This window comes from Haliotis cracherodii, unplaced genomic scaffold (assembly GCF_022045235.1).
Source record: "Haliotis cracherodii isolate W230 unplaced genomic scaffold, xgHalCrac1.p SCAF_1, whole genome shotgun sequence".
In the NCBI taxonomy this organism is placed as follows: domain Eukaryota; kingdom Metazoa; phylum Mollusca; class Gastropoda; order Lepetellida; family Haliotidae; genus Haliotis; species Haliotis cracherodii.
In genome coordinates this window covers 3,358,871-3,386,560 of record NW_027266264.1, presented here as the reverse complement: position 1 = coordinate 3,386,560, position 27,690 = coordinate 3,358,871, and the positions used below count along the sequence as shown (strand labels likewise).

At 39.2% G+C, this 27,690-nt stretch overlaps 1 protein-coding gene across 3 annotated transcripts in view; it reads right to left on the bottom strand.

The window, feature by feature from the left end:
- The window catches only part of LOC139471499 (ATP-binding cassette sub-family C member 4-like), a 58,519-nt gene extending 31,741 nt beyond the window's left edge, over positions 1 to 26,778 (bottom strand). Inside the window, exons 1-9 of one of the 3 annotated variants that reach the window (XM_071253858.1) lie at positions 26,743 to 26,778; positions 26,412 to 26,594; positions 12,767 to 12,877; positions 11,162 to 11,279; positions 8,561 to 8,776; positions 7,359 to 7,448; positions 5,575 to 5,738; positions 4,464 to 4,589; positions 2,779 to 3,031 (exon numbers count right to left, since the gene is read on the bottom strand). In XM_071253858.1, coding sequence (XP_071109959.1) covers positions 2,779 to 3,031; positions 4,464 to 4,589; positions 5,575 to 5,738; positions 7,359 to 7,448; positions 8,561 to 8,776; positions 11,162 to 11,279; positions 12,767 to 12,877; positions 26,412 to 26,473 — 1,140 coding nt within the window. In that variant the 5' untranslated portion in view covers positions 26,474 to 26,594; positions 26,743 to 26,778. Of the gene's footprint in view, positions 1 to 2,778; positions 3,032 to 4,463; positions 4,590 to 5,574; positions 5,739 to 7,358; positions 7,449 to 8,560; positions 8,777 to 11,161; positions 11,280 to 12,766; positions 12,878 to 26,411; positions 26,595 to 26,742 lie in introns of those variants that run through there. The other 2 variants (XM_071253865.1, XM_071253874.1) reach the window with 2 other exon arrangements.
- Positions 26,779 to 27,690: the final 912 nt, after the last annotated feature.

The following is a 27,690-nucleotide window of genomic DNA, read 5'->3' as shown; positions in this document are numbered from 1 at the left end:
ACCAACACTTCGTGCCATGCATGAACCCCTTGGTGCCTGATCACAGGGCGTGTGATGGTTAGGTGGGCGTTCTGCATGTTAGACAGGACAAGTATAACAAATATACAACAAGTAAAACTTGTCCCATCTCACACTACGCATTTATCCCACGGTTTGAAGGTGGGGCGCAGACACCCAAGATAACAAGGCGCACCTGTACGGCCACGACTTATAACCTACCCCGGGTACGAAAGAGAGCGAATCATCCCTGGCACAGCCCGTGAGGTTCTGCAAGACTGCCCCTCCACATACATCCCACGGGACATAAGGGGAAACAGCTTGGCATTTCTTTTTTCATTTAAGGCTATCAACAACAACCAGTGACTTAGTATGCTAGAACGAGAAGAGGAAAACATCCATACAGGTCTTCAAACCAACTTCTGAGTGTAACATTATCTGTTGACAGAGTTTTGCAGGTAGAGGGTTTGGGACACCGTCAAAACTGCCATGCCTTTAATGACTTCAATGTGGAAGACTCAAAGTTTCTACAAACGAATATTTCTTTCCTCCATTAGTATTGTCAAGATATGACAAGCATGAATATCTGGGATCAAGCTATTGTCATATGTGCTGACGCACTGCTGTCAGTTTTTGAGCCAGTACAAGGGGTCCAAGACCGAAATGTCTCCAAGGTAGTGTGAGGCAAACACTGTGTCTGACTTCCTAAAACAACCTTCCATTGTAGCTGATAACATACAGTTGCTATGTAGTGACAAGGTTGCCGTCACTGCCCTTGTCTCAAGCGGGTTGGGAGGACCCTGGAGGTGGTAATCTTCCAAATGTGTAGGCTTGTAAGATGACTAATGTATTGACAAAAAGACACTGTGGTCCTGGATACTGCTGTAGTCACAGATGTCAACAAGGGGAGAAACAATCCTCAATGTGAGTGCCGTAGATTTTCTGAAGCTTGAAGGTAGATCCGTAAATCTCCCACTGGGCAAAGCAAGAGATCTTCTAGATCTTCAGTGCCTAATATAGAGGAGAGCAGAGGGGTGGTGAATAACCTGTCTGCATGTCTAGGGAATTGGTTCTTTGCTAGAAAGTCCCATCTCAGGACCAAGAAGATGGCGCCATGGCGCTGTCTCTCAAAGTGAACTTGTTGACATCATCTCAATGACACGTGCTGCTGTAGTTAATGCCAAGAGGAAGACTGTCTTGAGTGTGATAATCTCTATGTCTTTATCAGCCAAAGGTTCGTAAAATTCACATGACAGATGGTGTTCAAGATTCCAAGCATGGGTGACTGGTCCACTTGTCTATATGATCTAATCCAGGATTGAAGTTCTGATACAGTGGAAATATTTGTACCTGTGGTCATGGCAATCACCGAGTTGATAGCGGCTAAGCAAGTAGCAAATGTAGATCCTTTCAGCTTCCTGTTAAGGCAGTAACCTTTCAGTGCCATCCAATTGTGATCATAGATCATAGAGAGCCTTTTGATATTTTCCCTTTTATTTGCAACTTATTTGCAATGAAGCCAGGTCCATAAATTGAGGGGGTTTATGGGGGAAGCCATCAGATTTTAACAAATTATTGGTCACTAAAATTTGGGGAAATTGGGGGATCCGAGGAAGATTCTCACCCCTGCTTTGTGGAGGTAAGATCGAGCCACTCTTCAAGAATAACCTTTTGCAATCAAAGATGTCTGAAGTGAGTCAGACACAAAGATCGAGCGATCAGTGATGGATGTAGTTGGCTTGATAGTGCTTGAAGTAGTAGGTATGTTCGTAGAGGTAGACAATGATGTCTGTGACATGCAATGTTTTACGAGTACAGTGAATCAAGTTCTCACTGGCCATAAGCATGAAAAGGGCACAGCCAAAAGTACATGAAGATCCTCCCATTTCAACGACAGCGAAGAACAACAACTCTCTGCCAAAGCCAGAGACCCCCTCTCTGATTCTTCAGAATGCCTTCTCTGCTCAAATGTCCGATGAGGGTAGCATAGAAGACAGTAGTGATCAATAGTGGTGACGGAATTGTAGCAGTCTTGGTACAATCAGCGACAATAGATCTTGGCCGACGGACGAAAACTTAAGGGAGATAAACTGCAAGGAAGGAGTCCAATCCATTTTCTTTATCTAATACAAGCACAGATGTTCAGTGTTCGGACGATATAGGAGAGGTGTCAGATCTAACCTTCGTAAGCATATTCCTCTTAGGTTTCTTGGTGTCTATCACTGAATGTCTATCATTGTCACGTTTATCACTACGAAGTAAAGTCTGCATCCCTCTGACATCGCAAAATGATCACAGCAAGTCATGTGTGCGTTTCTTGCTATCCACGTTAACCTCACTCAGCTGACTTTATTCAGAAAATGAAAACAAAATGTAATTCCCCTCAAATAAAAACCCCCATCTCCACACAGGAGCAATGAAGAAGAGAGTGAGTTAACATGGTAAAAGATTCATGCATTGTTCACCATGGTACAGCTGGGGTGTGTTTGGGTGAGGTGCTTTGTGAAACTGAAAAAACTTGTTTGGGGATTGTTTCCAAACCAGGATAGAAGAAGAAGGATGAAATTTTTACTAGACTTGGGCTTTGTGCTAGTGGCTAAAGTTGCAGACTGACAATCTATCACAAACATGATGAAATATTTTATGAATTATGTATGATAACACAATTGTTCATACTTTGGGGGTTAAAACATGACTTCAAACTCAGGATAAAACACACATTTGGAAAGAAATGTCCACAATGAGAAGACAACACCTTCACATATGGAAGTCTAATAATACCTGTATTCTCTGCATGGAGGCCGATAGCTGAGAGAGGGTCTCAACACTGTAGGTAAGAAAGAAGAATGCAGACATCTTGAGGATCTCCAGCAGGCCCAGTGTGACGAACACTGAGCTGGTTGATATTGGGTGAGAGAGAAACAACCAGTTTCCAACAAAGATAAACAAAGCCATTACTCGTGTGATGTAGAATAAGATAGATAAAGTTATAGCTTTGACCAGGAAAGAAAGCTTCAGGAACGACACCTCTTTTCTGAAACAGAAGGAATCAAAGATATCATGACATCATCACTAAAAGATCCATTATCAATGCATTTAGTTATATATATTCAGTAAGCATAAACATGATAACCAACACCAGATGTTCCCGTTAAATACACAGAGAAATATTTCATAATATACAGTGATAAGTACCATGAATGAATTCAGTACAGTACGTTAATCCGACACTTGTTAATCCGGCAACTGGCTTAATCCGACACTAATAATGGGAACCAATTACATCAGTGCTACTTAGACCAATCAATCCGACAGTCTCGCTCTCTGCAACAAATTACCAAAACCATTCACTTATCATTCTCATTAATCTGACAGTGATCAGCGTACTTCGTGGTCATCTCCCCACTGAGTACAAAGCCCCGTGTTTTGAAGAAAAACAAGTTGGCTAGTAGCTGCATATTACAGCGGATGCGGAGATAAACGTTTTTAACAATAAACAATTAATGCTCTAAATAAACAAAACAGGATTAAACACATGTTTAAATTACCTAAAGCTCCTTAAAATCGTATATATAAGAGGACATACCATTACAGGTTTCACGAACTTTGACTGACCAATGAAATGACTAACAGGAAGTTTACATTAGCCACTAAGAAAATTGCTTTCTTGAGCATTGCAGCACTTGTTTAAAACTGTTGACTTCCATTCCAGACTATGCTCTCTAAAGCTTTTTGAATCAGTCTTACAATCTCATAACAGTAGTCGGAATACCCTGTGTTAACTTTTAAGGTTGCATGATTAGAAAACATATTCTGCAAACAATATAGAATAACAACATGAATATTTGGGTTTTAATTATTTTATTACAATACACATGAATCGTTATCTATCGTGTCGTGGTCAAAGTTTTGATCACAAACATCGATACGACGATTATTTCATTTATCTGACATACTTGTTAATACATGTATAATCATATGCAACCAACCATGTCAGATTAACGGGACTTGACTGTATATTGTTACCGGTATAGAATATGGCATTCATTGCAACTCATCTATTTAAAACATCAAAAATACAAAAAATGAAGCATTCAGTTAAAAAAAATTATTTGGTTCAGGTGAGCCCCAAAAAGGATCAACGTGAATAAGAGTTTTTGTGCTAATCCTAACATGCAATAAAAGAAGGTGTTAACAATTTGGCTTGCTCAGCTATTGGCTACAATTTGCTATTTGGCTATTTTTTGTTTGTTCTTTTATGATGGAAACAGCAATATTCCAGCAATATCTTGGAACAGACAATTGATTTGAGCAACGATCCACGCCATGGGGGTATGATGACACGTTATCAACCCAAGTCACCATGCCACCAACCACCTGATCCATAAGTCGCCCCTGTTACGACCAGCATAGGGTCAATTCTAACCTAGAATCCTGATGGGCTGAAATACAGAAAGATGTCTTACTGTCGTAGTTTGTTGATGAGATGACCAAATGGTTTCTCCCAGCAATACATCTTGATGACTCTTATCCCAGACACAATCTCTGTCATGGCGTGAACACGCTCATCTCCACAAGCAGCAGTCTTCATTCTGATGTCAACATAAGATCCCAGTTACAACACAATCTCATGAACATCTGACAATTACTTTTAAACATCTTTGATGATATCTAATGTGTCTGTCACAGCACTTCAAGGCAAGCTCTTTGTCACACAACTGAATTGATGGATACCATGATCATGAAGCCACACACTTAGCTATATATTCACTTATTTTCAGGCATTTTTGACCATGTCTAGCACGTCTAATGTGGTAGACACACCCCCTTATTGTAAGATGTCTGGATGTTCAACATCTGCTAGGAGTCAAGTAGTAATATAGAAGAACTAGAATATCACAGTTTAAAGAAGACTGATTGAGTGCGTTTGGACATACACATAAGTGGCTTTGAACAGGATTTGTTATATTACGGCATGATGTGGGAGGAGAGACGTTTACCACTTCAGTGAAACCAATGTGCTACAAGCCTAGAAACACAGATAGGGCAAATCAACGATTCACATGTTTCTGGCATGCCTACAGCCAGCTAAAATAGCAGAGTGCCTCTTATTATTTCAACTCAGTTGCCTGGTCGACCAGTCAATGCTCACAAGTATGTGTTCACAATATACTGAGTATTAGTATCTGCCATTCAACAAATAAACATTCTGTTCAGGGACAAACTTATAGATTCATTCATAGCCCCATGCTGGCTAGTGAGTTTTTCAAGGATCAGTTCTTCCAAAATCCAGGGTTTCAGATCAGTACATTTTCTTGACTGATTGTCATCCAAACTATCCTAAAGAAACTTCTGATAATGATAAATAAGAATGTCTGTGAAACGTCAATTAAATCATGAAAATGTCGAAGAGTACATGGCTCCAGCAAGATCATGGAACACCGATTGTTCTTTCAAACCCCAGGAAGTACCAGTGTGTCATGTAAGCTGGTAGTGCAGATAAAGGAGGGAAACAGGTTCACGACAGGTTGAATATTGCACATGCATTCTCGTTATTCATGCCAATACTGAACATACCTCAATACACCAAAGAGCTTCCCCGAACCAATCTGTGACGGTAAAAATATAAGAACAGGCAGGAGACCGAAGACACTGGCCACGCCCACTTCCCTGTACATCAGGTACATTACGACACATATGACGAAGGGAGACAACCATAAGTAGTGTATGTTTTCTATACACTGGAAGCAGAAAAACAGAAATTAGAAATCCCCTTCAGAAAATACATAGCATAGATAAACATAAATATACTCACGGAAAAATAAAGAACAAATATGTAGATTTTACAATAAATTGTATATATAATAATTATCGTATCTCACACTATGCATATCATGGACCATCCTCTGCTAAGAAGACTAAGAGGACTACGTTAAAGGTGGCAAGACCACACTCCTCTACGTCTCCATTGGGACAGTCGTCAAGTGTGTCTGCAATCTCGTTAGATGAGGGATCAAACTATTTTCTAGCTGCCGATCTTACTAAAGATTTGCTGGGCGTGCCCAAATCGGTAGTGGTTGCTGTTGACAAGAGATCTACAGTTACATCTTCAAAGGATCGTTGGCAGGTTCACCAGAGGGATTTGTCTGTCCTGGTTACAGATCTTACTTCATCGGGGGTTTGTTCAGACCATCTGACGAAGAGTTGAGAGGACTCAGAGACACTTTCTCGTGGATCGGCAGGGAGCCATCGATCATCACATTCATCAAACTGAGAGACGATTGTCCCATGTAAACGTAGTAGAGCCTGATCTTGCCACCTTTAGTCATTTAAGTCTTCTTAGCGCATGATGGTCCATGTTCTTCCGAGGCTGACTTTGAACACCTGTCACTATGTCATCTTTCACACTTGCGTTAATACAGGAGAGGACGTAACGTGTGCTGAGATGTGTCCCCTGTTACGCATACAAGTGACTACCTGAGAGGGTACCTAAGTACAGTTAGGTAGTAAATTCAGCTTCTGATAGGTCATTTAATTTTCCTGCTAAACAATGATAAAGGCCTTGACAATGGCCACAACTAGAGTGTGGACCCTCTGCAGAAAATGTTCTCTTGCACTTACCACACACTTTCCATTTCTTGCCCATCCATGTTAAACCCATTATACATGTTATAAGCTGAATTACTAAAATTAAGAATTATCATTCTCCGCCAGACAGAAACATCTCCACACAAGAGTTATTAGAAAGAGAATGAGTTGGCTAGGGTCGTCACATGATCAAAGAGCGCAAGATTCATGTTTTGGAAATGATGGTAACCCATTACAGTTGGGATGTGTTGGGATGGGGTGTTTCTTAAGCAGGAAACATGAACTAGGAACGTTTCTACACCTGGATCGAAAGAGAAGGGAGAAGTGCATCGTGGGAGATAGTATAAGTATTAAAAATACATATAACTTATAAGGTATATGGATAGCAACTTCTTGGGGTTGTCAGTTATGAATGGTCATGTTTTGGTGTATTTTCATAAAATGGCCTGTGTCAAGTCAAGCATCAACAGCTACTTTCACATGGTGATACTACTACATTGCTGAACATAAACCAAGAAGTGGATTGATATGTCCATATTGTGTACACACACTTTAAATATGCCAATCAGCATGACTTAAAAACAGTACTCACTGACTCTAATGTATTTAGTAATAAACAAAACTAAGACAGTTTCAAAAACTAACTAAATTAACTTTTGATGGATTGTTTCCATGATCTTATTAATAATAATAATAATATTGTAATCTTATTTAACATGTTAAAAGGGATTTTCATTAATATTTGATGCAATCATAATGAAGTAAATGCTTACATTGTTGAACATCTCGACATCAGTGGAGAGAAAATTTACTATTTGTCCAGAGGTGGTCTGGTAAAAGGACTGGCAGCTTAAAGTGAGGACCTGCAAAAATGTGATGATATGTTCAGTGTTAATGTTCATGTTAGTTAACACAGAATGTTTGCATGTTTATTAGTTTGTTGCTAAACGTTGCACTCAGCAATATTACAGCTATATGACAGCCTTTCTCTAAATAATAAAGCCTGGACCAGACAATCCAGTGATTGACATCATGAGCATAAATCCTGATCCGGTTAGTCAGCTCTTATGACGAGCATAGGCTGCCGAAGATGAATTCTTGCATGGATTTTCATGGGATTAACATTTAATGTGCACAGGAACATCAAGTCCTATAATGTTGTTCACAAGCTCAACAAGAAGGAATGTTCTTGAGTTCTTGACACTTTTTGTTAAAGCACTTCAATCTAGGTGTCACATATTAATTTTTAAAACTGGTATGTATGAGAAAGGTACTCAGCTACCAGTATGATGGTACTCAGGTACCAGTATCCATATTGCACAATGTTAAAAGAACAAAAGTGAAGTTGAACTTTATGAGGCTAATTTGCATTGGCACTAACTTTGACATGAGACTACTGCTCACAAACAAAAATTAAGTCCTCACGGTCATGTGGTTATGTACTTGATATAGGTCAACTCAATTCTAAGGAAACTGGATCAAAACCAAAACATCATATCAGAGTAACACATGTGACAACATGGGAAGCAATTTACTGATTGTGTGATCATGATATTTGATTCATAACACACATTGTGTCCATGTGAGGAAGCCAACCCAGATCATGGGCATGACAAATCAGTGTTTTAAGCACTAGACTACCCTACTGCCCTGGTACAATAATGGTACACTAAGAACTTCAACTTACAAAAGAGGCATAAGTAACCAATTGTCTAAGGCATCAAAATTCACAGAGAAGAGAGTTGTGTCCCTTAGGCATGCCAGAAACCTAAGATCATGGGTTCGGAAATCTTGTTCACCCTAATTATCTTTTAAGGTTTATTACCACTATATTAGTGCTGGTGAATTTCACCGTAGTGGTAAAAGTCTTATACCTGGATAATTTGCATAGCTGTCCTACCACAGAACGGAAGTACTGTTCAAAACAGCACAAAACCAAACTCATTCACTCAAATGACAAAGAGTACACAATTACCTTCTTGTATACCAGGCCAGCAACAGCAACCTTCATTTTCATGGCAGTATGCTGCATGTTGTAGAAGTACTGGGTGTTCAGAGCTGTCTGTATGAAGTTAACAAGCCCTAGAGCTGCCGCAAAAATATAAGCATAGTAGGAGGGCAAAGTCGGGTTTAGACTGAAGAACAAGATGACCTGGCCAATCAACAAAGGCTGCGTAATCTTTAAGGTCTCCTGCAAGCAAAATGAAACAGCATTTTATTCAAATATGTTGAAACAAATATGCTTTATTACTCAAAAATAGAGCCACACGGTTCTGAAGTTCTTGAATATTTGTGATATATAATAGATTCCAGGCTCTCATTCAAGGCATGCTGAATTAGTAACATTAGTTACAACACACTGTCCCACATGCATACCTTATTAATTACCTGATTAGACAAATTAAATTTTCAACACTGCAGTTGTGACGCTATTACTGGGACATCACATTCTAAATATGCTCTCACTAGAATCCTGACGAGGGGTTAGTCTTTAATTGGCTAGTAGTAGTATTGATGGTCATTTTAGGATGAATCTGAAAATTACTCAATTCTGACAGGTAAATCAGAGGTTGTCAAATCATGATAAACCTTCTCTGATTGAAACAGCCAATTTGACGCACGCATCACCGCTGAAGCTAGTATCCATTAGATAGTAATTTTTTCAGTTGTTGTCATTAGGCATATCTAAATACTGTATTCGATGTAATAAGCACTCCACTCTAATAAGCACCAACGGCGATATTTGCTAATATATTGGTTAGTGAACAATCCCAATTAGCACCCTTCCGATTGATCAATGTACACACACAAGACATTTATTATTTATTCGTGTATACTACTCACTCATGTGTTATATGCACCCTTTGTTACGGGCAATTAAATTCTGGAAAAACATATCTGTCATGTATCATTCACACAGACATTTTTTTTGTATCATTTCAGAGTGTCACTAGTGTCTTTGACAAAAATTATATTCTGAGCCACATATTTCTAATTTTGAGAGCGCCCTGGGCCGTTATTACATCGAATACGGTAATAATATCTATACTTATTATACTTATAGGTTAAAAATTGCAAAGTTGCAGTTACTACAAATATTCAAAAGATGTGTGGCAATACATTTCGTATTCAAATCTGCAAAGAGAAAGTATTTTAAGTTTTGGGGAGAACAGAGAGCTTGGAATTTGGCACTTTTCCACACACGACTACATACTTCCGCTCGGTTTCATAACATTTCTCCATCTTGCGAATAAAACTGTCAATATTTTGGTGATTAACAGACATTAATCAAATTTAGATGACTTGTACATGTGTAGAAATATAGATCTATCAATCTATGGCCAGGAAAGTGCTTGTCAATAAGCATATCATAATGAAATTGACCTGGATATTGAATGTAAACAAACCAACAAGTTGGCGAGTGATGCTCCTTTTCTCTACTTAGATATAGGGGTATATATTTTTATTTACCGACCAATGATGAGTTCCTGTGGGGAAAAACGTACACGGCAAATATGGACTTTAAAAAAAATTAAAGACCATGGCCAAAAAAGATCAAAATATTAAATATCACATAAAATGGAATATATGTGCTGAGTCCCACTACTACATGTACTAACTACACAATATTTCTACACCAAATTTCATGACATTTTGAACTTAATTGGCTGAGAAATGGTAAAATGAAGCAATACTTTATATATCCAAGAAAGATTGAAATATATGTTGAGCCCCACTACCGTATACATGTCCATGCTTGCCGTGAAAGGTGACTATGCTTGTCGTATGGATTGTCTGGTCCAGACTCGATTATTTACAGACCGCCGTCATATAGATGGAATATTGCTGAGTGCGGCTTTAAACAACAAAGCAACCAACTAACATGTCCAGAGTTTCCATATTTTGAAAAGAAATAGCTGAGTAATCAGTCTGTTCATCTGATAATGCAAAAAAGAGGGGTATTTTTTTCAAATATGGCCGACATGGCGGTACAGAATTCATTGGTGGGATCCAGTACTTAAGGTTACAGCTTCATCATGTTCATTGGTCCAGTGGTGTCTAACTAAACTGTTACAATTCAAATCACATGGACTACCACATTAAAATGCCAATCAAACAGTCACATTAGGATCGGTCAGGAAGATTGAAGCAAGATTACTGGACCCAGGTCGTGTATTTAAGGATCCTTCCTATCCAACTGAGTGCACTCTTCTCTTCCAAACCAAGGTGCATCAAAAATACTAAGGCAGGCTGTCTATGACAGTCTTTGAATATGAGTCGTTATGGATGCATTTACAGAACAATGGCCTTAATACCTTGAATTCTTGAAATATAATACAAATTAACAAAATTGAAGAATAGGTTAGATGGCACCAGCTATGAGAAGCAAAACATCATTGTATAATTGCCTGTATTTTGTTAACGTTTGTTTGGTTTGGAACTAAAAGATGTTAAAAATTGGGCAACCATCTTTGGTTATACAAATGCACAGATTTTACTATTTCGAGTATCTACATATCCTGTTCATATCCTGAAAATGGATGAGAATAGTCATGAGAACCCGAGGAGAACTTACCAGAAAGACGAGAGAGATCCCTGGAAGCAGCAATCTAAGTTTAAAGGCCCTGAACACAGTCTTGAACAAGCTGACATTTTTTCCATCAGCTAACTTCTGTATTTCATCCTTCCAGCACCTGAACCAGAATTGTTTATATTGCTATTGAATAATAACAAAACAAATAAATTTCGATGCCCAACCTGAATGCTAATATCCAAAAGGCTAACTATAAGAAATTAACATTGACTGTTGACTTTAATACTGTGGTAACCATGGGCAGCTTGATTTGGCCAGCAGTAAATTCTTTCCCGTGATGAGCAATCATAAGACCATGTACTACTCTACGATGAATAAACTTTCAGAAAATACTAAAATTATGTTTCTAAAGAATATACCATGATATACACATAGGAGAAATTCGCTGTCAAAAACTGGCTAATGTTGCTCAAATTATGCACCTGTTCTCCAAATTTGACCATTTCCTGTTTTCTTTTTACACTTTCTTTCACGTCATTCAATAACTGATATAACAGTCAATACTAGGGCTGCAACAAATACACTATGAGGCGAATACGATTCGTATCACAAATATAGGGATACAAATACGAATGATAATTCACAAATACAATAACAAGTCTGATGTAGCAGCTGAAATATTATTTGTATTATTTGTTATATTCAGTGAAACACTGACAACATAAATTATTTGACATGGTTTGTTAATCATGTTAATGATTAATATATTAGACATTTATATTCTGCACTTATCCAGGAACTAGTATCTGCTCAAATGCTACAATGACCAGTGACCACAATACTGTCAAACTAAATATTATAAGAGTTTTGTGTTTGAAGAAATCTATGCATATTATATGTTCTTATGATATTTTTGGGTACAGGGTATGTAAATATGCAGATGCTTGCATATTCAAAAATATTCGATTCTAGTGGCCACGAATAACGAATTCAATTCATGAATGGATACGGTTCGATTCACCGAATATGTGTGTGAATCGTAACAGCCCTAGTACCTGTAATTAATTTAGTTTTTAAAATGACACTTGTAAACACATTTTTGTGCTACATTCAGAATTCTGTTATCTGTAAACAGGCAATCATGTGTATAAGGACCCATCTCGCTCGCATACATTACATCCTCTACTGATGGAGACAGACACATGATATTATGAGCAGGATTCAACAAATATACCTTCCACCTAGACAAACACCAATTAACATTAATCAGGCAAGTATTAAGTTCCAGTAATCATAAAATCTGGTGGTCAGAATGGCTGGTTGAAAGTATTACATAATGCTTATCTCCATAATTTGATTTCCAGAATGAAAGCAGTGTTCCAAGTTGAGCATAAAAGTCAAGACGTCCTTGTCAACCCTAATGTAATATTTATTTGGTCTGTGCACGGAAATACTACATCAGCAAACCTTGATGGCCGCAGGAACACCTCCCAACACTGAGAAGGATAGAACTTGTTGAGAATATTTGATGAAGACTAATCTGATATTTTCAAGTTGTCGAGTAAAGCTTCTGTTGGACCAGATACCATTGGGCATCTAAGTGTAAGAAACATATACTAAAATCAGATCACTATATAGCACACATACCCTTCCATTGTCCGTACAACCTGACTGGCCTCGTCTTCTTGGCAGACATCATAAACATCAGATATGTCCAGATCTTTCTTGTAGCCTTTTCGGAACAGACCCGATATCCACCTTAAATAATGTCATGTATTAAATATAATTCATGATGACATCAAGTACAGGTATTGTTCAGCTGCTTATTTATGAAAATCATAGTGTATATAATGTTGTTGTGTGTTACTGTTGTTTAACTCAACATTTTGGCTATATTACGAGTCTGGACCTGACAATCCACTTATCCAGCAAGTTATATAATAGGCAATAATCCACACCATTGGGGTACACTTACCCCCCATCAACCCAGACACTGAGTCTGACCACCCAATACATCTAGTCACCTCTGACAACCAGCATCGGTTGCTAAGGACCAATTCTAACCCCTAACCCCAATTGGTTGTACAGCATTTTTAGAGTTAATGTAACTGTAGCGTTTTAGTATCATATAACCAGTCACTCGCTTTATCCATACGATGTCTCTATATAAATGAGTGCGCACGTGTAACAGCGCCGGAAGTGTGTATTGAGCGCTAGCAGACCACATGGCTGCCGACTACACTTGACAGAGTGTATTGACATGTAATGAGAGAATACAACCTTTCCCTGGAAAGCCGAGTGTTTGTTGTAGCTGCCAAAGTCATCACATAAATTGGCGACGAGGTAAAACTGGATGTCTTAGCGTTTTTTGTGGACATTTTGTGTGATTAACGTCCGTCGTGTTTCACTCACTCCATAAACATGGCGTCGTCTACCTCCGGGAAGATCGACGAATTTAATACAGAGACTGACAGCTGGGACATTTATTGTGAGAGGTTAGACTTGTACTTTACGGCTAGAGGTGTTGATGACGAGGATGATGAGATGAAACGGGCTATTCTGCTTAGTGAAATGGGTAAGACAGCCTACACACTTCTCCGGAATTTGTGCGCTCCTACGAAACCTAAGGAAATGAGGTTTGCTGAGATAGTGAAAGTCATGCGCGATCATCAACACCCAACACCGTCAGTGATAGTTGAAAGACTTAAATTTCACAAGAGGGATAGAAAGTCTCAAGAGAGTGTTGCAGCGTATGCTTCCGAGTTGCGCAAATTGGCAAGTACATGTGACTTTGGTACTACTCTTGATGATTCACTTAGAGACAGACTAGTTTGTGGCATTAATAATGATGCAATACAGAGGAGACTATTAGCAGAGAAAGCTCTGGATTACAATAAGGCTTATACACTAGCACAGTCAATGGAATTGGCAGCAAAGAATGTAGAAGATATTAAAGTTGGTGCTTCAAGTGTTTCAGCAGCTACAGGGGGTAACATGCACAGGATGTCATCATCTCAACATGCTCCTGTCTACCCGCCATGTGACAGATGTGGTTTACGAAATCACAAATCTCCGGACTGTCATTTTCGTACCTCAAAGTGTTACAATTGTGGTAAGATTGGCCACATTGGGAAGGTATGTCGTCAGTCACAGAATAGTAAAGGTTATCGTTGTGGACGTGGCTCGTATCGATCTAGAGGTCAAGGTCGAAGTCGGGGTCAGCACAAGCGTTCAGCGACAAATCAGGTCACTCCGGATAACTATGATGATGTTGAAAGTGAAATATATGACATTTACAAGATGGAGACTAGCTCTACACCTTTTGTTGGGAGGAGAGAGAAGGAACCACCAATGTTTATTGATTTAGCACTTAATGGTCAGCCATTAAGCATGGAGCTGGATACAGGTGCAACATTTTCAGTGATTAATGAGGACACTTACAGATCGTTAGGGAAAGATCCACCCAAACTAGGACCTCCTCATACCTTGTTACGTACTTACCTAGGTGAGAAGATACCTCTGCTTGGTTCATGCTCAGTGAAAGTGAACTACGGCAAACAGTCAGCAGAACTGCCAGTGATTGTAGTGAAAGGGAGAAGAGCTAATCTCTTTGGTCGCGACTGGCTGCGACATGTTCGTCTAGACTGGGGAACAATCCTCAGAGTTGATTGTGATGATGTGCAAAGTATCCTTAACTCACATTCTGATGTCTTCAAGGAGGAACTTGGTGAGTTGAAAGATACAAAAGTGAAGATTAACATATCTATTCCTTCACAACCACGCTTCTACAAGCACAGGAACATGGCCTATGCCTTGAGGGACAAGGTTGAGAATGAACTTGAACGATTAGAGCAGCAGGGTGTCATAAAACCAGTGCAGTACTCAGAGTGGGCAGCACCCATCGTACCAGTGTTGAAGTCGGATCAGTCTTCAGTGCGCATATGTGGAGATTACAAACTAACAGTCAACCAGGTAGCTAAACCAGATTGTTACCCAATACCCAGGATTGAGGACTTATTTGCATCACTCTCAGGTGGTCACAAGTTTACGAAATTGGACATGAGTAATGCCTACCAGCAGTTAGTGTTGGATGATGATTCCAAGAAACTCACCACAATTAACACCCATAAAGGTCTATACGAGTACCAACGATTACCTTTTGGGGTGTCGGCAGCTCCTGCTATCTTCCAGCGGACAATTGAATGTCTTCTCAGCGACTTGCCACATGTGTGCGTCTACCTCGATGATATTCTCGTCACAGGTGTTGATGATGCAGAACACAACAAGAATCTGAATGAAGTCCTTGACAGATTGCAGAAAGCAGGTTTGCGTCTAAACGCTTCAAAGTGTGACATCAAGAAAGACTCAGTCACTTACCTGGGACACCGGATTGACGAACAGGGACTGCATCCATTAGAGGAAAAGGTAAACGCTATTGTGTCCGCACCAGCTCCTCAGAATGTGACAGAGTTAAAGTCATTCCTTGGGATGGTACAGTACTACCAGAGATTCCTGCCAAATCTCTCCACGACGTTAGTGCCACTACATGGGTTACTACAAAAGGACGCTCCATGGTCATGGACCAAGAAGCATGATACAGTATTTCTAAAGGTGAAATCTCACTTGTCTTCATGTAAGGTCTTGACTCACTACAATCCAGACCTTCCTCTCAACTTAGCAGCTGATGCTTCTCCATATGGAGTAGGTGCCGTCCTGTCACACATCATGCCAGATGGTACTGAGAAGCCTGTGGCGTTTGCGTCACGTTCCTTGTCACCTGCAGAAAAGAACTATTCACAGCTTGATAAAGAAGCACTGGCAATAGTGTTTGGCATAAAGAAATTCCACCAGTATTTGTTCGGACGGAAATTTCAGCTGTTATCAGATCACAAACCCCTCATGGGTCTACTTGATGCAGAGAAAGGCATTCCAGTGATGGCGTCAGCCAGACTCCAGAGATGGGCCTTGATGCTGGCAGCGTATGATTACAGTATTGTGTATAAACCAGGCTCAAAGTTAGCAAACGCAGATTGTTTGAGCAGGTTGCCTCTGCAAACCCCTGTGTCTGTGCCGCCTGTTCCAGGAGACACAATAATGCTCCTCGAGAACATGGCAGAATTCCCAGTGAATGTGCGACAAATTCAGTTTTGGACAAGGAAGGATCCCTTGTTAGCTAGAGTGAAGAAGTTAGTGGAATGTGGTTTTCCAGAAAACCTGAAACCAGATACTGAGCTAAAGCCATATATTCAGAAGAAAACTGAGCTAAGTGTTCAGGATGGTGTGATTCTGTGGGGTAACAGAGTAGTGGTTCCACCTCAGGGTAGGAAACAGTGTGTAGATGTGTTGCATGAAGCTCACCCTGGAATAGCGAGGATGAAAGCTATTGCCAGAGGTCTTGTATGGTGGCCGTGCATTGATTCAGAGCTGGAGAACAAGGTCAGGACTTGTTCCATATGTCAGGAGAGTCGTTCTTCACCCTGCGAAGCAAAGTTACATCCGTGGGACTGGCCGTCCAAACCATGGTCACGTCTGCACATTGATTATGCAGGTCCCTTACAAGGTCAAATGTTCCTCATCATCGTAGACTCTCACTCTAAGTGGATGGATGTTTTCCCTGTCAACAGTTCAACTACGAGTGCCACTCTTGAGTGTCTTCGGAGAACATTTTCCATTCATGGTCTACCTGAGACAATAGTGTCTGATAATGGGACATGTTTCACAAGTGATGAATTTGCTATATTCATCAAGAGAAATGGTATTCAACACATCTGTACATCCCCTTACCATCCAGCGTCCAATGGACTGGCAGAGAGGAGTGTCCAGACGTTCAAACAGGGATTTAAGAAGCTCAGCGGCGGTTCCATCAACACCAGGGTGTCAAGATTCCTGTTCAGGTATCGTAACACACCGCAGACTACGACAGGGTCATCTCCAGCGCAGTTACTATTGGGAAGACGTCCACGTTCCCATCTTGACTTGCTTCACCCTGACATCGGTGTTAAAGTTCAACATAAACAAGAGAAGCAGGCAAACTACCACAATAGACATACAAAGTCACGAGAGTTCGCTGTCGGTGATCTTGTTTACGTCAGGAACTTTCTTGGTAAGCCTAAATGGTTACCAGGGGAGATAATCCAGTGTACAGGTCCTATCTCCTTCAAAGTCAGCTTAGAAAATAACAAAATTGCGAGGCGACATGTAGATCACCTCATCAAGCGTTATGTGGACCCCGATGCTGTGAAACCAGAATCCCCAGAATTGTTGGAAGAAAGTGAAGTGTCAAAGTCTGTCATCACTTTCTCACCAGAGCTCCCAGAGCCTAGTTCTGTACCAGTGTCACCCGCAGACACGCCATTTCCGCGTACCAGGTTACCTACATGTGACACTAGTCCAGAACTGTCCTCATCTGTTGAGTTGAGAAGATCGACTCGTGAGCGTCGAGCTCCAGATAGACTGAATCTGTAAACTACTGTATTTCATTGTTAAGTGTTCTTATTCAGATTGAACTTTAAGGTGCATGCTCAATTCATTTATTTCAGAAACCAAGTGAAAGAACATTAAGTTTGTGAATTTCAGTGTTCAAGAATACTTCAGCGAACTTTATGGGAAAATTTCCATGGAACTCTTTGATCAACGTTTCTTTGATTTCTTTCTCAGTGACTGACGAGTTAGTAACATTGTTCACTAATTGCTTAAACAACAAGTTGTTAACTAAAGGGGGAGGAATGTAGCGTTTTAGTATCATATAACCAGTCACTCGCTTTATCCATACGATGTCTCTATATAAATGAGTGCGCACGTGTAACAGCGCCGGAAGTGTGTATTGAGCGCTAGCAGACCACATGGCTGCCGACTACACTTGACAGAGTGTATTGACATGTAATGAGAGAATACAACCTTTCCCTGGAAAGCCGAGTGTTTGTTGTAGCTGCCAAAGTCATCACAGTAACACTATTATATCATGCATATGGCCGGGTAATTATAACCTCAACCAAAGGGAACCTGAGGTGAAACAAATCAAAAGTACCTCTCTTACACCTCTACAAAGCATACTCTATATCTCCAGAGCTTGCCTTTCGGTAAACCTACAATAACCACTGGATCCATTCCTGTTGTTCTTGCGATCTCAAATTAATACTGACATTTTACCAACCAATCAAACATCCAGATTGGGAAAAAGGAGATTGGTAAAGGAGGTGGACATAAAGACATCCTTTCCATCAAAAGATTTTTGAGGGCTTCTTCTGTGTGTAAGTAAGTTTTTCAATGTTGAATTCTCTCGAAAACTCTATCATAATCAATGGGACTAGCCGCCATATTGTTGATATCGCCAAACCTACATTGAGGCTGGTTTGTAACTTGCATTCTGATTGGTCTGTTAGACTGAGTAGTATAGCAAATCAAATTGACTGATGAAAATCATGGGCGGGTAATTTGAGATCACATGAACAACGGAAGTAGATCCAGGGGTATGTTTTCCAAAATGTGAGGATGCCCTACAAGTAGTATTACTAACACTAAAAGATGGCTGACATTAGGATCTGGGGACCATCATTGATGTAGAGTATCATGTGTACGGGGATAGATTTAACAACAAATTTGTATGTAGCCAGGAAGGCTTTCTCCTTTGTAAAGTTACAGGCCCTTCTCCAAACTAACTGCCTATGTATATTGTAAAATTTAGTTGTACAACTAAATGGTAGAGGCTGCGAAGTGGTCGAACCTGAGGTCGCATAGCCACCTAGTTGGCCCTGAATATTTAGAGCTCATCACCCCTGTGATGACTTTCCCTGCACTATCAAGATTACATCTTGGCTTCCATTCGACAGAGTCTGTGGTGATTTATGAGCGAATAAGGATGTTGTTGTACACAACATTACAAAATGGAGGCCGGTTGTCATTCTACCAAGATGATCGACATACCGGTACACATGATGTATCTTTCTATGAGTTGACTATTCACACGACCTCATTCCCCCCTAAATATTTTCTCATTGAAATTACATGACTAACGGGCAGGGATCAATTAGAAAAAATAAACATACATGGAGAAGGGGTGAAATTTTGACTTGCTAGAAGGGCCATCTACATTACGTTTCATAGCCCTGTTTAATGATTGTAAGGATAGTATGAGTATGCCCAATTAGAGAAATGTGGTGTGTAAATAACACACAAAATTCACAAATCATGATAATGCTTATAAGATAACTGGCAAATATGTAAAATAAGGGTATAATTTCTTATATACTCTTGTGTTCACAAAAGATATGGATTATATTTCAGAAAGTAAACAAGGTGCTGGTAAAGATTCTATGTTCAATTCCTGTTACATCCCAGGAACAAACAAAAACATGTAAACATGTTAAGACTAAATAATAATTAACATGATTAATCATAACAATAAACCTGATAAAAAGATGTATAGAAACGTATCGGAGGCTAAGGTGTAACAAACAAGTTCTGAAACAGTCTGTGACAAAAGATTTTGAGTCTACCAGCATGACCAGCCTGAACTTGGCTCTCTGCATCATCTTCAGAAGACTTTACGTTATTATATGGCCTATTATTGGTTGATGTTATAAGACCACCACCAGAACTATACTTGTATCTGTGAGGGCTAGAAGATAAAGTGCAGACTTGCAGCCAAGTATGGGATCTGGAATTTAGAACCAAGCTATTTATAACCAATACCATCACATCTTCCACCTAAAACCTCCCACTTCACTTTCAGAATAACTGTAAATGTATTGGAATACAAATGTTCACTGATTGGCAAACTGCACTTCGTAACTACATTACAGGGCTATCACCATGATCATGGCTATGTGTGTTCATGCCTTATTCAAGCTGTGAACAGTTGACATGTCATGTTTCACAATTAGAACACTGTGACCCGAATGAGACATTATTATTAGCATAATTAGCAACACCCTTCTGTGAACTGACCAGTTTTAACTGTTGTACCGATTCTCAGATGATCAGCATGATCAGCATGATCAGAGGTGCAATACTTTCTGTCATGTTGATCCGATGACAGGTCACAAAATATATCCATGATCAACACAATTTGTTTGATTTAAATAAAATTGAATTTAATGTTGGCCTACACATGATACATGTGTTCAACAGTTACCTTGATTAGGTCAAATAAATACCTTGTAGCAAGAATCCTAGACATGGCTAGAAGATAACGTTTAATCATAATAATTGGCCAGTTTCACCTGAAGAGCATTTTAGCATGTTTTGGGTGATTTCCATTTTATCCCTATGTCCACATTACATGCTTGTCGTAAGACTTAAGTGTGATCTGGTGGTGACATTTATTGCGACCGTGACAAAACTAGTAGGTCATGTAATCAAGTAATGTTTTGCTGGGTCCTCCCAAATTGCCTGGCTGCAGTGACATGGTGGTATACTGTATTCGCCATATAAGGTGTCCTGGACGCTTATTTCAAACTATACCATGTATACAAAACACTGAGTTGGTTGAGAAATATAGAACAGTGTACATTGTGACCAAATTTAGTTCAAACGGCAAACAGCAATGAAACTTTAAACGTTTTATAATAGCTACTAAGAAATCATATTCCCTTTCCACCATGTCTATCTACACTGCTGTTTTCGGTGAGGAATCCATTATACATGTTATATACACAAGAAAATGCAGCAGTGCATGTAAGTGTTCCATCTTAGTAGGGTATGCCTACAGTTACAAAGTCAACACTTACCATCCTTACAAATTGGTCCAAATGATGGTCAGGGTCGCTTATTGGGGCAGTCCACTTAATACAGGAAATATGGCAGCTAAAATAACACTGATTGTGTCCTACATAAACACATACACTTACTTCTGCACACCTTTCACCAACATGTCCTTAGCAACCTATTTTGTAGCATTGTACACATCTAGCCATGTGTAAACATAATCATGATAGCATCTAAGGGTGACAGATGGCCACGATGTGCATGATGTAGATTCCTTATCTGACGGCAGTTCTAGGCTGGTATTCATCATATTCAGCATGAATACTTCAATAAGTAAGATCAGCTTCAAACGGAACATTGCCCAAACGTTTCCTTAACTGTCAACACATAGTCAAATACAGAAGGATGGGAATCAGAAAATTCCACCGAGAACACTTTACAACATTATATAACATGATATTGTAGTACAGACTTACTCAGCCAGTGCTGGCAATTTATTGAAAAACAGATAATGTATTATCATGATTATTAACATATTAACACATCAAATCATCATCAAGGTTATGAAGTTGCCAATCCTCTTTCGGTACACCAGATGGCCAGCCTTGTTAAGTGCAATTCCGAATGCCATGTTTGAAATGTGTTTCTGGTACGCAGAAGACTATTAAAATTTAAATGTTGAAATCTTTTTAACTAAAATATTTAGCCCCAAGCCTTTGATCATGCCTTCTTTGTGAAAACCCAGAGTAATTTCCATGTACCACATGTGTTCACGATATGACTCTAGAGGTCTCAAATTGGATGCTAAGACAAATAAAGTGGTATGCAGATTGAGAGAGTGTGTCAGGTATTTTTCTCAGCCCCCTTTAAAGAATGATACCATTGAGATACATACTGTTAACTGAACTTCATTGCTACCATTAACAATACCTACATCATGCTGGTGACTAAGTTCTGCAGTTATTTCAGACATGCCTCATCATGTTAATAAATAGTTTGGAAGAAAATTCAAGAAATGTCGAGTCACTTTCATAGCTGCACATGCCAGTGACAGCTGTCATACACATTAATGTTTTTGTCCTAACTTGCAGTTCTTACTTGGGCACAGAACAAAAACGAGAAAAAAACATTACAATGTACATGATCTGAGACAGAACAGCAACTGGCATATGTGACCAACCATGAGATAAACATGATAAAGGACCTTATGGGCGAAAAATCACATTGTGACTTTTCATATCATAAAACTACCGAATCTTTGGAACACAAACTACAATTCACAAGCTTCTATTCATATCTATTTCAGAGATACATGACATCACACATGGCCATAAGTTGACATTAACATGGTTAAACATCTTCATGACATCATAGCACAACTGTATCCTTGCACCCATATATTGAATACTCGTTAGTTTCAAATTCATACTGCAGTAAACTGGTTAACTGTAATATAAATACCAAGCAGCTCTACAATGTATATAAATATATTGGTAGTTTTGGAAACCCTGTCATCCATTTCTACAAGTAAGTAGAGAACACCCAATGAGCTAAGCGGAATTACGGATTATTTGTCCTGACTCCCCAGTAAATGAATGGTGTTAATACCGAGCCTTTAGTCATTGTTCTGCCTAGAGACTGAATAAGTGGGTACAGCATGTACAGGGACCCCGTCAGCGTAAATACATGGGGTCATTCTGAAAGAGTTATGGGGACACACTGAGAAATCATATAGGTTATTGATGCAGAATCACTGTCTACTAGTAACGTTACCGATACATGGACTGTTTCACAAGGCATCTTTCTCAGATGTAACGTTTTGGATCATTTGGTTTCAATTGACCAATCTGCATCGAGAATATTGAAAGGTTTTAACACATAATCAATCTACAACTTTCTCAGATGAAACGTATTGCAGCAACAACGTCCGATGTCACATATTTAGCCTCAATAGCTTGTTTGTGATCACTACTGATAGCATATCCATATCCATATTTTTCTCAACAATAAAGCACTGTGATGTCATTTGGCTTCAACTGACCAATCGTCATTGAGAATATTGAAAAGTTATCACACTCGAGTATTCTACCCTTTGGGGCAACAGACATGGTGAACATATAAGCAGGGTTCAGGAATATGCAGTAGTGAAATTTGATCATGTCCCCCAATATTTCTATAGGTTCACAATAGTGCAAAATATACTATGCACAAAAAGGAGGGGATATTTTGTTTTTAGGTAAAACTACAGGAAAGTACACCAATTTCTGGCAATGAAAGTAAGTGATTTATGTGGCAAGAACATTTCCAAAAGAAATCAAGCTCCCAAAAACCACATTGTGAGTCATGAAGCAGATGACCTGAGACGGGGATGGCATACCAGATTTACCACTGTCACTCAGACACAGTTGTGAGCAGACGTATTTTGTTTTCTTGGAACCAAACGCTCAAAGACACTTTATTAATATACACTTTTTATACATATACATTTAATCATTAAGGAAGCAACAGCATTGATCATGCGCCTTTTGCAATGTGCTGAACATCCTAGGCAGGCTGCAGGTGGCCACATGTCAGAATATTGTTGCCCAAGCGCTGCATGTTTCTCAATCTGTCATCAGCATGATCAGCAGATTGTGGGCCAGACGCAAAACCTTGATTAACTGACACCGCTCTAGACACCCAAGGGCTACAACTCCAGCCCAGTACAAATTAGTCAGAACGATGGCACTAAAATATCGGTTGTAAACTGCCACTCAGACAAGGGACCAGTTGCAACAGGCAACTCAGCGTTAGAAATTGGCACTAGTCCCATAGTCCTTGACAAACTGCCCAATAGTTAAGGTATTCTAAGGACTAGTAGAAATTTTCCATTTTTAAGGGTTTTGCAATATGTTATCAGTATAAGGAATAGTGGGCTAAACTGTTAGTTTGTATTGCTGCAACCAGTGTAAGAGTATGTGTCCAGAAGGTGCAAAATCATCTGTACAGATGGCCCATGCATGACGTCCATGTGTCAGTGATGAGATAATCCATGTTGGGTTAATATCAGATTTCAAGGTTCACTCACAGTTTCCATGACCGAAGGTATCGAGTTTAGAGGCATCCTAATGAGTGATTTATGGACTTTAACGTTGTACGGCATGATAGGTTTCAGGGTGGGTCCATAATGGCATGGGGTGGTATCAAAATGACTGGATAAACTGCATTACATATTGTACATGGCAGAGTCACAGGTCAATACTATTGGGAGAAAATCATTGCATCAATTGTGGTGTAATTTGCACGACATGTTGGGCAACGTTTCATCTTTCAAGATAATGCACATGCACATCATGCCAGGATTGTGACCCAATTCTTCAAACTGCAAACTATCCATCTCATGCCATGGCCAGCACTCACTCTTGACCTTTCCCCCATTGAACACCTGGGACGTCATTGGCAGACGTGTACATCAACATCAAAATCCACCCACCACTCTTAATGAACTAGCTGTTGCTCTCACTGATGAATGCAACAACATGAGTCAACTCATCAGAAGCATGCCTCAAGCATGTCAGGCCAACAGAGGTGGTATTACCCGATATTATTGACATTGGCTGAAAAATGCAAATTTTGAATCTGACACCAAAGTCTTTAACGACCAAGTGCGCTAGAATCTCATCACACCAACCATCAGAACCCATTAGATCTGATCGTCTACACCAACCATTAGAACCCATTAGATCTAATCATCTACTCCCCAGCAGATATTATCATTTAATTTGCCAATACCATATATATAAGAAGATATGTCTTGATGATTCCCACTACCCCTACTTTTTTGGCAAAGTACCGTATTCGACGTAATAAGCGCCCAGGGCGCTCTCAAAATTAGAAATAGGGGGCTCTTATTAGAATATTATTTTGGTGGAAAAAACAGAGTTGAAAGATAAATTTCGCGGTTTATGCTGACGGCCTGACTGTTTATATACGACAGATATATTTTTCCAGAATTTAAATGCCCATAATTAAGAGTGCATATAACACACGAGTGCGTATTATACACGAATAAATAGGTCTTGTGTACATTGAACAATCAGAAGGGGTGCTAATTAGGATTGTTCACTTGCCAATATATCAGCAAATATCGCCGTGGGCGCTTATTAGAGCGGGGCGCTTATTACGTCGAAAACGGTATATATATTGAAAAAATACTGTACTGACCTGAACATGCTGAAAACAACCCTCACAATTTTTTTTATTAGAAAAGCAGTCAATCAGGTGCACATTAGATGTGAGTCGACTGTAAATAAATCATGTAATGTAGGTACTTCTTTCGTGTGTCTTTTCATTTAGTTTGAAATAGGTTTTGTTAAAAATGTTGAAGCATGATAAAAAAAAACACATCTGAACAATGTCAACAATGACAATAACATGTATCTGACATGTGTAATGTTTCATGCCTCAGGCTATCAGATGGCAACCAGTACATGCTGAGGGCCTAATTTAGCACCTTAAACTTAGTTTAAGAAATATGCATAACCTGAATTAATAACCCCAAATCATTCATGGTGTTGTGGATAAGCATGTGCAGATCGAATATGGACAGTATTGGTCCAGTGATAAAAACTAGCATTTTTGGTCCACTGGTCCTTACAATAATAACATATAGCAAAACCCTTAAAATGACAAATTTAGTACTTATCATGCTTATGATGCCTTTTAAACAGTAAGCAGTTAGGCAAGGACTATAGGACTAGCACCACTTAATATCCCTGTAGTCTATGTCCGTTGGTAAATGATGTTTGATGTTTGTTTGTTGTTAAATGCCGCACTCAGCAATATTCCAGCTATATGATGTCGGTCTGTAAAATAATCAGTCTGGAACAACCCAGTGATTGACATCATGAGGCTCAATCCACATGAGATCGATGACATGCATCAAGCAAGTCAGTGAGGTGTTTGAAAACACGTGACATCACCCGAATGAAGCGGAACTTTACAGAAGAGGCAATTTTTCTAATGGAATATAGATAACACTTTAATTCACATTCAAGTTTTCTTTAAGATTTCTTTAAGATTATATGTAACTATTGTGAATTCTTTATTCTAATACAGCACAGGTTATAAACTGAACTGAAAGCATTACTAGCCCATGTAGGCTAAAGATAAAATGCTCTTGTAGGCCTATGAGTTGTAATGTTAAAATAATGGGGAAATTTACTAGCCCACAGGAATTTGTACTATCGGGTTAGTGTAAATTTCTTACACAGCAGTGACACATTAAAAAAAATAAAGAAAAACTGAAAAGAGTACGAAAAAATCATAAATAACATTTTTTTTAGAAGCCAGCCACCACATGACATTTTGACAGAGATAGCTCATGCACAATCGGTGTATGGACTCGGCAGAACATGACATAATTATTTCAATTAATAGAAATGCCTGTCTTATAATAGTGAATGAAAGCTCAGAAGACGACACCCATGTGTGACTCAAAGGTTCCCTGTGAAGTAATCTGTCCCATCTATCACTGCTTACGAGCAAGTAACAGATCACCCTCGATCTGTCACTCTTTTTCTCGCATGAATTTTCTTTGTTTACTCACCAAAATGTCATTCTGGAAAACCAGTTTGCCTTGTCGTATGGACATTGTGTATGCCTGTCCATGTTGGAGTCCTGCAGCGATGTTGTTTCGTTATATGCTGGCGGTATTGCTCGGCATATTTCACGTCTGCTCCATTTACGAATCCACTGCACCTGCTTCTTTCAAGCCGGGTGTCTCCCAAATCTGGGAACAAATCACGCTTAAACTTGACACAAATTAACGAAGGAAGCAATATAATACCAAATCAATACTCAAATAATTGTCCGTGAGATGCATTCTACACAAAAGCCGTTTATGATTCCTGACTGTTAACAAATTTACCGCTATCTACCTGTGCAATGTTTTGATGAAAGAGGAAGACGAACACGTGACCCGTCTAGAGGTCAAGTACTTGACTCTCCGAGTTACCTCCCCCTGATTACACCGGCCCCCACATTCTTTTCGGTCAGCGGTGCGTGACTGCCAATAATTGATTGAGATTAGGGTATGTCACAATTTGAATGATGTTATTCCGGACATCTTAAGACATATGACAAAACAGTGCTGAGCAGCATATTGACTATTCATTTAAGTGCTCTTAGTTAAAAATACAGTTACAAAAAGGGAAGAAAATATATATCGAATACAAATTAAATTCAATTAAATGAAATTTAATTTATTTCACACGAGTAAGATATCAATTATCTATTTTAAGAAAAATGTAATTTGTTATTATTAAATACATAAATAATTTTAAAAATTTAGGTCACACTCCTTTTTTCATGTCAGATAATACAGTATATAGTACATAGTACATTTGCAGAGATAAAAGAATTTCCGGCAAAAGAAAGTATACACTTTTTTTCTAATTTCAAAATGGATTTGACCAAGCAATTACAAACGTTATCAAGACGTTACTAGGCTGACAACTATCGCCGAAACACTTCAAAGTTAAGCCAGACCCGTACTATCACCATCGAATAACCATTTTAGCATTTCTTGTTTGTTATTTTCAGCCACCATCAATCATGGAAGTATGCTTTCTTTTGCCCGGCCTTTTACATCTGTTAAAAATCGAGCCATAATTACAGTATAGGCCGACATATTCCAGGAACTTTATATAAGTCTTAATTTGAGACTCTGCATATACACACCGCGCTCACTGCTACATGTAGCTTTGTATGGACCTTTTACACAACGATTCACCGACTCTCGTCGAGTATGTAACGACCCTCTGATACTGGAGGCCGATTTGAAATTGTTCGAACAAGATATACAGTGCAAAGTCACAATGTCGGTC